General features: G+C 42.5%; 1 protein-coding gene across 1 annotated transcript in view; it reads right to left on the bottom strand.

Annotated features, from left to right (window-relative positions):
- Positions 1 to 12,451, bottom strand: part of Cpa6 (carboxypeptidase A6) — a 364,349-nt gene that overhangs the window by 231,957 nt on the left and 119,941 nt on the right. Inside the window, exon 2 of the mRNA XM_021160312.1 lies at positions 9,085 to 9,160. Within this exon, the coding sequence (XP_021015971.1) occupies positions 9,085 to 9,160 (76 nt within the window). The remainder of the gene's footprint in view (positions 1 to 9,084; positions 9,161 to 12,451) is intronic.

A 12,451-nucleotide genomic window follows, 5' to 3' on the forward strand; every position in this document is an offset into this window, starting at 1 on the left:
CTCTCTCTCTCTCTCTCTCTCTCTCTCTCTCTCTCTCTCTCTCTCTCTCTGCCTTTCTGCCTTTCTCTGTCTCTACTGCCCTCTCAACTCCCCTCCCATGCCCTGAATAAACTCTATTGTATACTATACCATCATGTGACTGGTCCCCCAGGGGGAAGGAATGCCTCAGCATGGGCCTATGGAGGCTCCCCCTTTTCCCATATCTAACTACACTTCCACCAAACATATTCCTTCTCTCCTTTATCTATTCATAAACACAACAAGAAAAGTAAAGTACAATCCTTTATTTTGAAAGTTCAGTCTGGTAAGGGAAATGAAGAAATACAGGGCCAGAGAAAGTAGGCAACTTAATGATATTCCTGCAACCTGAAACCTGATATTCCTGTACATGAAAAAGTCTGTATGCAAATGATAGGAGTGTTTCTCTGGGAGGTCACAATGCTAACTGCTTTCTTCCTTTCTCCTATGTAAGTCACCACGCAGACAAATGTCTATTCCTTTAGCCACTGGCACTTGCTCATAATGCTTGTGTTTGATGTTGGCCATTAGTGTAGAGGTCCACTTCTCCAACAGTGATCCTAGGACCCATATTCTACTGATCTCTAATCAACACTGACATCTAAAACCAGCCAAGGTAAGGGAAATGACTTCACATTTATCCAGTAAGAAAATCAGGACTTAAGTAAAGTCTTTGTAGCTATGGCTGATGTATATACAAAGCCTGTTTTAATGTCATATGTCTAAGAAATGACAGCAAAGTAGTCTGTACACTTGATAGAAACCTCAGTCACAGAAAGCATAACTATCTTTTGAAAGGTTACTTCATCAAGTCATGCATCATTCATCATGTATTACAGTCCACTAAAAATGGTATTGTTGAGAAGTTCACAATTAACAAAACACAAAATTTTGTCTCCAAAATTTAAAAACAAATTTAAATGGTACCCTATAATGACCTAGAAAAAATATGTATAGTGTGAAAGATGGATTGAGAACTAGTAAAGGCATCTTCTGAGCCATAATTGGGCTGTGTTTCTTTAGACAAGATATGTAAACTCTTTTTTAGAATCCTTTCCTTGTGCAGATGTCTCCCTATCTACCATGCACATTCACACAAATGTCATGTTTTAGATTGGTGAGATCTGGTCAGTCTTTTGGGTGATTGCAGGTAGCAAACACATAGTTATATGGATATTATGGCACAGCTAGCCACAGAATCCAGTGCCAGTCAAAGACTCTCAGGAGAACCTGGTGCTTTAGCCTCTGCTTCAGAGATGAGTAGTATTCACGAAATGGTCAACTTGAGAGAAGCAGTTGGCTGAAAAACTTCATTTAGTGCAGTAAGACTAACTAGTGACAGATACTGAGAAATTATCAGAGAGGCAGGCAGGTGTCATCTTGAAGGGCCAATGTGTCACACCAAAGGATCTATGTGATGGACTAGTAGTCTGTTTCCTTGACTATATGCTAAATATCCTAAAGTGTTTAATAAATACTAATAGCCAAGAATCATTTGAGCAAAGATTCAAAATGTCTGGCACTGAGCCTTTTATAAAATGTTTCCCAGAGCCAAGCATGATGGTGCTTGACTGTATTCTCAGATAGTTGGGAATTTGAGGCAGAAGGATTGTATGGGGGCTATACTGTGAGTTCAAAGTCAACTTGAAAAATTTAGTGAGACTGTATCACAAAACAAAAATAAGTTGTGTTAGGGATGAATCTAGGCAATAGATTCTACCATCTATTCATTGGTCCTGGGTCAACCTTTAATACCTCAAAGAAAACTAAATCTTTATAGGGATTTCCATGTGTGGCTAGGGTTATAAATTACTGCTGTTAGTCATGGGGGATACTTAGACAATGTTAAATAGAGGCAACTTGTTAAGACTTTTATTTCCCCAGAGTGTCAGGAACAAGTAGAAGTGTGTGTGTGTGTGTGTGTGTGTGTGTGTGTGTGTGTGTGTGTGTGAGATACCAACAGGAAGAATATCTGGGAACCTTTTATATTTTATTCTAAAGAGGACCAGGGCCAACACTAGGAAAGTATCAGTAAGGATAGCTTCCATGTGGGATTTGGAGCTTGGAATGTGTATAGGTTAGGAATGGATGGAGGATGGGTAGATTACAATAACCACAGATTCTTACCCTGTTTGCATTGGTGTGGTGATATTCTTTCCACTCTTTGAATATGGGATTACCTTCTACTTTGGCAAATAGATTGTGGCAGAAGTGAAGTCTCACACTTGGGTTTAGTGAATATTCTGTTCTTTCTCTTTCAGAGCCCAAAGCCTCCACAATAAATCACCTTGGATTAGCCATAGAGATAATGATGCACATGGCCTACTTGTTCTTTTATTCCAGGCTTCAGCCTGCAGAGCACTAGCTGTGTGTGCATGGGAGGCTGTGAGAGTTGAGGATTGTATCCTTATCAAGATCATTTTCTATGAGACCCTGTTGGAGTGCCATCTCATTTTAACTGTTCTGTCAAGCACCTCAGAAAAGGCAGTTTCTACTGCCCAGCAAGAACATTTTAAAAACTAAACTCAAAATATCCAAAAGATATTCAGTAAGATCAAGTCTTGAAAATAGGAAGGAAACACAGTGTTGGTGCCAGCCTGAGATCATACCACCAACCTAGCTGCATCATTAACAGTCTCTGGGGAAACCATGATCGCCATTATCAGGATGCTGAGGAAAGCTTCTGCAAAAATGCTTCCAATGCACTCCTCCATGGCAAACTATAGTTTCTCTCACTATGCCAGTGAGGTTTGATTTACTAATTGTGAACAGGCACAAGGAAGGAGAAAAATGTGAGCAACACGTCAAGATCACATGTCTAGACTTGAATCCACAACCACATTTGACAATTAGCTTAGATTATCAGGCACTTCCCTTTTTTAAATCTCACACCAGGGGAAGCAATCACAGATTACAAAGCTTTTGACATAAAAACGAAAAGCCAATTTTCTTCCTTTCTTCTGAAAGGCATCTTCAGCCAGAGCATCAGTTCATGGCTATTTAAGGCTGCTGTGCTGGTTTCTTACTGAGCTATCTCAGGTTCAGTAGCTTGGCTTTATTGTTGTTCCTTTTCTGTAGGTCAGAAGTCTAGGCATGGTAAATCTGGAGTGTCTGCTTAGAGTATCTCTCGGCTAAAATCAATGCATCAGCTTGTGCCAGGAATACAGAGTGCACTATTTTCACCAGTTTTGGTAAAATGCACTTCTTGAGGTTGTAGAAATGAGGTCCTATGTTCTTTTTGCTAGATAAGGATCACTCTCACCAACTATTAGTCACCAGATGGCCAGGCCCAGTATTTGATTTCTTCTAGGCAAAAATAAGCCTATCTGATGTCCTCTCCCATACCAGGTGGAACTAAACATTTCACGTTTGAAGGGCTCACCTGATTGGGTCAGTGTCACTTGAATACTCTCCCTACTTTATGATCAACTGATTTGGGAATGCAAATATACTTACAAAGTTCTTTTCTAGAAACATCTAGATTACTCTCTATGGGTTACCTACGAGGGGATGTGGACACGCTTAAACCAAGAATTCAGGGGACAGTCCTGGAATCCTCTTTCTTAGATCGACGAGTAAGAGATTTTAGAATCATCTGGCCATGCAGGTAACCCTAGCACTCAAGAGGTGAAAACAGGAGGATTGCCTATTAGAGGGAAGCTGTAACTATATGTAGAAATGCTGTTTGGGGAATGAGCAAAAGTGCAGAACAAGAGGGGGAAAAGGAGGAGAGGAAGGGGATGAAGGGGAGGGAGGGAGAGAGGGAGGGAGAGGGGGAGAGAGAATGACAGAGAGGAGAGGAGAGAGGGGAAAGAGGAGAGGGGAGAGGGAGACTGATATTGATTCTACAACCAGACAATGNTCTTCTAATAAAGTTGAGACCCCGTAACTCCCATAGAATGAGCTCTACCATCCATTTTTTCCCTTGCAAGTTTTCCAGTTGATAAAAACCATCTAGTTGAATGTCTGAATTTATGAATGTCCAGCGATTACAGGGGTTCTAAAGTTCCTACCGTCTAGCTGTATGACTTTCAGTGCACTCGTGAGTATTGGAGGATATATCTGTTCACTACAGCACAGCATTATAAAACCGGGGTGAGGAGGACCTACACTCCAGATAACTATTCTCACGCACATCTGGGTGGAGCCTTCCTCGTGGGGAGCTTAGCTTCCTGGGGTGGGATCTCAAGACTCTTAGTATGGCTGTCAATGACATCTGGCTGACTTTGAGCTTATGCTCCAATGGGAAAATGTGGTCTTGTGTCAACAGGACAATTTCCTATCCTGTCCTATCCTATCCTGCCTCATGTGGAATCTGGAAATAGAGATATCGTTCGTTTTCCTTCAGCAGGGATGTGCCATTTACATAGGAGACACTTTGGGGCCTCACATGAAGGTACTTCTCTTCCTTCATAGCACAAAGAGCTGGTAAGGAACTGCAGGCAGAACAAAGAAAATTCTAATTTTGCTCACCTGTAAACTGCTCCTCTTCCATCATAACTTGATTTAAGCCATGGTTATGGTCTTAATTAACAATTTAATTGGCTAGTGCTTTCTCAATCCAGTTCTCTCGGGGCATGGTTTTCTGTTTAACTTTCTTGTTTCAATTCTTTAGTAAAACAATAAAATTTAATTAGGAAAGCAAGCAGCTTTGTAATAGCAGTTCTATGTCTAATTAGCTATGTGGTGACCAGAGTTCTCAGATTCCATTCAATATTGTATGCACATTTTACATTTGATCATGTTTCAGATAAGGCATTCATTGTGAATTTACAGCCTAAGCATGTCAGTGAATCACGTTTCAGTTTCCCTAAGAGTCTTGGTTATAGCCAGAGAAACCAGGAAAATTAACTTAGAGCTGTGGCAGAGGAGAATGAGAGAGAAAATGCAGGATGTAGGTGGTTACTGTACTCCAAGTCTGTTTTCCATTGCTAGGATAAATCAACATCAGCTTAGCTGTTTCAAACAAAGCCCACTTATCTCACAGTCCTGCAGATCAGTGGACCAGTCCCAGATGCCTAAATTTTCTCCAGAATCTCAAGGGGCTAAAATCAAAGCATCCAAGAAAGGACTCTGGTGCATTCTTATTTGGACCTCAGTGTCCTGTGATCTGTAGTACTGATGCCTCCATTTCACTATTCAGCTGGGAATCCTCACATCCCAGAGACCAGTGTCATTCTTGGTTTGTGACTCTCAAGAATGGCTCCCAGCATAGCAGTTTGTGAACACTCCTCTGACCTCTTCCTCTGTGAACAGCTGGAGAAAAACTGTTTGCTTCTGAAGATTTCTTTGATTTGCTCAGGCCTACCCCAGATAGTCTCCCTCTGCTCTATACTATAACATCACCAAAGGGATACCTATCCCTTCCTATTCTTAGGGAAGCTATTCTGGAGGGCAGAAGCAGAAGGGCGGAGAGATCTGGACCATATTAGAATTCTATCAATTACATCTTGCTGTAGGAGAAAGGAGAAAAGAAAGACAATACTCTCCTTGGCCACTCATCCTTCTTTTCCCTAAGACTGCTGCATAGGTGCAAGGTGTTTGCAGTGGCCCTGATTCTGTCCTCTGAGCTCCACAGGGCAGAAGATGATACAGTTAATTCCTTTTTCCCTACAGAGTGCTTTCTCTAGTTGCCTGGAATTTCTGCTCTCCACAGTGGGAAATGATCACTTGGTAAAATAATTCAAATGATTTAAGGTAACATCAAGGTAGGAGGATGCCTCTAGGGAGAAAGTTATCTAAGTTCAATACCTCAAATTCTAGTTCAGGAAAACTACCTTACTTGAGAAAGGAAAGGAAGATATGTAGAAAAGAGACTCAACAGAGAAGCCTGAGATGCTGTCTTTAGAAGGTCCTGTTTGCATAGCTTTCCTAAGGCCAGCATCTAGGAGCCTAGTTTTCAGAGGGCTCCTAGCAGTGCCACAGAGAATTGCAACTCCGTGTGCCTGTGCTGTTTGTATAAGTATGATTTATGCCAAAAACCTGGCTTTCCTCTAGGAATCTGGAATTTTGCTACATATTAGGAAAAGCATGACATAATCAGGTTCCCATTAGAACTACAGGCACCAAGTCTCTTGTGAGTCTTCTTGCAGGCACCATTGCAGATGTGCTGTCACAGCCCATTGCTGTGGGAATTAGGTATGCTCGGTGTGACATAAAGGACTAAGAAGGACTTGGGTGGGGAGGGAGCTGTACCTGGATTCCCCTGGGTTGACTCATACACTGTTCCCCTCTGCTGACTCTGCCTCCTAGCTTTTCACAGTGTACATCACAGTTGTGAGCATGCTTTCACAGTGAGTCACGTGAGGCCTCATGAAAATCACAGTCCCCAAGACCATTGCTTGATGCTGCTCTTCCACCCATCTTTTAATTGTCTTCTAAGCTCCTGTAGCAACAAGACATCTCCCAAGCTGAACTCTTTCCTTAAAGACTAAATGAATGCTGTTTTAAGGAATGTTTTACTCTAATTGTACCACACAAGTTTCCTCTGAGATTGAAGAATTCCCTCCTCAAATTTTAGTTCAGGAAAACTTGAAGCCAGAGGGTAAACTGCTCAAAAGAGGAAGTCCCAGAAATTGGTCAGATTCATCAGGCCCTTCCCTCCAAGAGTAAGCAATAAATGCCTCTGAAGGTCAGTCTCAGCCAAGCCAAGCTGCAAAGAAGACTCTGAGAGAGGACAAGCTGCCTAGAAGAAGCAGAAGCCAGCCAGGCTGCCTCTAATTGGTTTAGACCAGCTGAGTCACTTGGAAAGGATACTCTCTAATCTGTTGAGCTGCGTGCAGACTGTGTAGTGTGCTCCAGGTTCCCAGCTTTTTTTTTTTTTTTTTGTGAACATTTACTCATGCTGGGGTGGGCTTTGGTGATACAGTCATTTGAGTCATTTCTCCTTCTATAAGTGACTGCTCACCCATTCTCCTGTAAAGTAGCCTCAATAAAAACTTGGTTTGCCAAGCTGAATGTTGGATCTGTGCTTTGGTCTGCCATAGGTTCTCTATACCTGGGGTGAGTAGATGTACACACATGTTGCAACTCCCTAGGATAAGTCTTGTCATACAACAATAACCATCTGTCTTAGTCAGGGTTTCTATTCCTGCACAAACATCATGACCAAGAAGCACTTGGGGAGGAAGGGGTTTATTCAGCTTACACTTCCACACTGCTGTTCATCACCAAGGAAGTCAGGACTGGAACTCAAGCAGGTCAGGAAGCAGGAGCTGATGCAGAGGCCATGGAGGGATGTTCTTTACTNCCATGGAGGGATGTTCTTTACTGGCTTGCTTCCCCTGGCTTGCTCAGCCTGCTCTCTCATAGAACCAAGACTGCCAGCCCAGAGATGGCACCACCCACAAGGGGACCTCCCCCCTTGATCACTAATTGAGAAAATGCCTTACAGCTGGATCTCATGGAGGCATTTCCTCAACTGAAGCTTGTTTCTCTGTGATAACTCCAGATGTGTCAAGTTGACACCCAAAACCAGCCAGTTCACCATCCATGTAAAAGTCATAGTATACATGTGTGGCCTTCTGTGCCAGTGGCCTTCTGGGGTTCCATATATTTTGTGAAAGCAATTGTATTGTACTGGTTAATGGCAAGTGACCATCACATGTATAAATGTGGAATCTAATTCACATTTCTAGTTTTTTTCCATGTTAGAGATTGATCCAAGTGTACCATGTGTGCTGGGAAACCACTCCTGACCTAGATCCCCAGTCTTCAGTTTTTTCTTATATAATTTAAGGCCTATCGTATAAATTGACTGACATCATGGATATAACCCTTTTCTTTCCAGTATTTGATGTAGATTAGCTGTTTCCTCAAACAGGAGTCAGGGTGATCTCACTCTCCCTGTGCTGTATTTAAACTGATGGGGTGGAGATGGAAAGGCCTACTTGAATTTTCTTTCTGCCTTTGCAGTGCTTAGCTCCCTGGTGGGAAATTTGGGAAGTGTCTGGTTATTAGAGTCAGAAGAACATTTTGAGGCCCATAGTCCTGGCTTGCTGCTGAGGGTTAATGTTAGCACCACAGGGAAGGCCCCTCAAGGGGAGGAGTGTTAAGAAACAAGTCTTTCTGGGGTTTGGTAAAACAACCATTATTTGCAGAAAAGATAACATTACTTAAATTGGGGTAAGAAAAGAAGGGGGAAAAGGAGATCAATGACCTAGGAGTTCAAAGGCCCATTAGCAAATAAGTGCAATATTTACAAGGAAGATGCCAAATAGAAGAACCAAGCTAGCCATGAAAGATCAAAGGCATGGTAATGACAAACACCCACCTTGAAGGCGTCCTCCCTCCCACATCATCTAAGACCAGCATCCCAGAGGACTGTGTGTCCATCGCCTAAAGAAAACATCTCTGTGCCATGATAAAGATGAACAAGGCCCTCTGGCAATCTGCGTTACCATCTTTTAGAATGAAGTCTCAAATACCATATGTTTCATGGACTGGCCTATTTCAGCCCCATGAAGGAGAACTAATAGCCACACCTCTCACCTTAAGTTCTTAGCTGAAGCCAATAACTAAGCAGGAAGAGAATAGTGAGAGACCCTTACTCCAAATCCATACAACCATCAGAGTGTGAATAAGCAGCACCTTCAGCCTTTGCTGAGGAGGCCCTCAAAATACAACAGAGTTAATGACTGACTGCTTGGTCCATCTTCCCCAACCTATTTCCATTTAAAAGTCTGAATCTAAACAAGACGGTAGGCATGCTCTAGGAAGATTTCAAAAAGGAAAAGTGGAGTTCTGAAAACGGTCAATTAAATTCACAAGCCCAAAGAAAATATGGCTATTTACCCCTTCTAGAATATTTCAGATGCTCATGGGAACACAACAGTATTCAAGAAGCATTCATCATACCTGGCAGATGGATCGTCAGGGTTCTCTTATGTGAATAGTGTATAGAATAATTTACGTCTTGACAGAATTCCACTCTCCTTTAAATGCTCCTCCACACCATCTCTTTACCTACTTCCTCTGTCTAATTATTCTCGTTATTCATCTCGAGTTTCAACCCCAGTCAGCCAACACAACACAGGTTTGACCACAGGACAGTGCAAGATCTGTTACCTTAAGTTGGTGGTATATTTTCTTTAGTGCAAGTGCTTCCTCTTCAGATTTGGGGATGAGTCTTATCACTTTATCACTGCAAAGGAAGGGGAAAGGTTAGTTTATTTAACATATTGCCAATGGTATGGCAGGCATGGCCATAACAAGAAATGCCTGTTTGTCTTCTCTCTCTTCTCTCTCTTCTCTCTCTCTCTCTCTCTCTCTCTCTCTCTCTCTCTCTCTCTCTCTCTCTCCCCCTTTTAAGACACTTCTTGCGCTTCTAATAAAAGCAGTACAGCTTTTCAAGTATTAAGGGCAGTTATTGGTATCCTCTGATTGCTTGCAGCCTCTTTCTTGGTCTGAATCACTGTCAATATTTCATCAGGGTTGGAAGATATAAGCTCACATATTATATCGCTACTTTATCTTTAGAATGGATGGTAGTTTCCAAGATGAGGTAAGGTTAATGTGGAAGGCATCAACCCGAAGGGTGATGGATTTTAGCTCCGTGTGCTCACTTCCAATCCTTTAACTTTGCCTTCTCATCTCATCACACCTTCTTCAGGTCTATGGATGGAAAGACTTCTTGGCTTGCTGACAATTACTTAGAATGTTTTGAGCAGCCTTATTCTAAGGCGGCTTTGTGCTTTGGTTTTCTCAAAACCATCCCAAATAACCTTGCAGTATCAATGTCATGGAATCCATGTAAAAGAAAGCAGAAGGTAACACTGTCAAGTCAGTATAAAACAATGCTAAATATCACCGTGGGGCTTAAGTTTGAGATGTAGTTTTCCTCTCTGCTTCAGATGCCTCTGACCTATATTTTTCCAGATTCATCAGACCCTGGCCTCTCCCACCTGACCCAATACAGATCTTGGCAGCAATAGGCAGCTCAGCTGGGTGCTATGGCTTTTCTGATGGATGGATCACCTGACAGCTTGCTGAGAAACAGCTCCATCTGGGGCCCTGTCAGCTCCTCCAGCATGCAGAGGAAGCAATCTGGAGCTGTTTTACAGCGACACTTTATTTTTTTTTTTTAAGATGGATAATTCAACCTGGCAATTGGTTCTTCTTTTGAGAGTATATGACATAAAAACATCCAGCACCTCTGGGATTATTTAATTCTGAAAATGGTAGCTGAAACCCAACATTTCCATTCTTGTAACAGAATGGTTACTTTATCCTAGCCTTTATAAATTCTCAGGCGTGGCTTTGGAGACTTGTTTATTGTTACTTGCTCATCAAAGAACTGAGAGCAACGGATGCTACCCAGGAAGGAGACAGAATGCAGCATTTTCTGTTGTAAACCAGTAAGATATGTGATGGAACAATCAGTAACCCCAGAGCAACAAAAGCTCTTTCTCTAGCAGGGAAATCCACAGGACCCCACATGCCCTCATTTGGTTCACCAAACAGAAAGCTTATTCTTTCTGAAGCTGATAGACAGTATTTTTCTGAAGCAGGAGCCATAATTTGGTACCATAAACAGGGAGGCTCTAGGTTTTGAGTTTAGATAAAAACACAGCTGGGTATCTATCTTAGAAAATGACCTGAAGGATTTTTCTTTGTGCGCTTGTGTCTGTGTGTGTGTGGTGTCTACTGTGGCATACCCTTGACCACAATGCTTAAACATTTTTTATTGGATATTTTCTTTATTTACATTTCAAATGTTATCCCCTTTCCTGGTTTCCCTCCTGCCTGGAAACACCCTATCACATCCTCCCTCCCCCTGCTTCAATGAGGGTGTTCCTCCACCCACCCACCTCTCCATCCTCAATTCCCTTACACTGGAGAAACTATTGAACCTTCATAGAACCAAGGACTTCTCCTTCCATTAATGCATGACAAAGCCATCCTCTGCAACATATGCAGCTGAAGCCATTCTTTGTTGATGGCTTAGTCCCTAGGAGTTCTCGGGGGTCTGGTTGGTTGATATTGTTCTTTCTGTAGACTTGCAAACCCCTTTAACTCCTTCAGTCCTTTCTCTAACTCCTCTATTGGGGACCCCACGCTCAGTCCAATGGTTGGGTACAAACATCCACCTCTGTATTTGTAAGACTCTGGCAGGGCCTCTCAGGAAACAGCCATATCAGGCTCCTTTCAGCATTTAGAGTCAACCATTTCTAGTCTTTAACCAGGACAAACACCAATGTCTTACTGCTTAATAATTTTATGAAAGTTATTTCATAAAGATTCCTTCATGTGCCGGGCCCAGAGAGTGTGCCAGGGAGTGAATATTTCTGCTTATTTATTCCTACGCCCAGTGAGTTCTATCTGGGAAAGGCCCCACCTTTGGGATTATGGAACACCTCCTATCATTACCACTGTAGAGACATGGCTTCTTGTCTTTTAATTTGACCTTATTATTTGCTCTTTCCTCAGGCTGCTCTTCAGCAAGGCACCAATTCATCCTGTCATTTCCAACAGCAGTCACTTGGGACACTGGGCACTTTATAATGACTTCAGAGAAAATCCTGTAGAGGTTTTCTTTTGGTATTGATTTAAGCCACAATGTTCAGTTTTTAAATATTTCAGAAAATACAACCTAACTTGGTATAGTAAAGGATTTCTGTGGCTGTCTTTCATAAGGTGTCAGAATCAATGACTGTGGTGAGTTTTGGGTGCCCTTCCAGACCAGTCTCCTCCTCATGGTCCTTCTCAGACACTCACCTCCTCCTGTGTCAGGACCCAGCCATCAGGTCTAGGATTAATTCCTCACTGTGGCAGGACTGGGAGGTGCAGCTAAGTGTCTGAGTCAATCAGAGGAATGGAGCCCCTAGCAATGGATGTGGTTTTCTCTTGGGAATGGGTTAGCTAATGGGGTTGTTTTGCCTCCCTTTCTACATGGGCATGCTGATCCTTCTGCTAATCTGCCATGAAGGGAACAGCAAAAAGTCCTTGCCAGACACTGACCCTGTGTTACCACCTGACCCTCTTAAGCCTTCAAAACTACAAGCTAAATACATCTCTTTGGTTCATAAATAGCCAGATCTCGGGTGTTGTGCTAAAGCAACAGAAAACAGACTAACACATAGGTCTTACATTGCTCCCAGGGACTCTGGTTAATCTGGGGATGGGCATGTATTATAAATTGACCTAGTCAGGCAGAAAGTAAGGATTAACGGGACTGGGAGAGAGTAATTTTCTTGTTGAAAGTAAACAAGGAAATGTGTCACCCTGGTTGCAACTACCAACCTACAATCATGAAGGCAGAAGCCTGGGGTGAAGCAGCTTCCTGTCTTTCTCACTGCAGTGTGGGAGACTGCATGTAGGCTCAGAGAGAACCTGGGTCTACAACGGTCTAGTTGACTCTACCAACTTTTAAGTCTGTTTTTTTTTTCTCCTTCCCCTTCCCCTTCCCCTTCCCCTTCCCCTTCCCCTTCCCCTT

The sequence above is a fragment of the Mus caroli genome, chromosome 1, assembly GCF_900094665.2.
Source record: "Mus caroli chromosome 1, CAROLI_EIJ_v1.1, whole genome shotgun sequence".
Classification (NCBI taxonomy): Eukaryota; Metazoa; Chordata; class Mammalia; order Rodentia; family Muridae; genus Mus; species Mus caroli.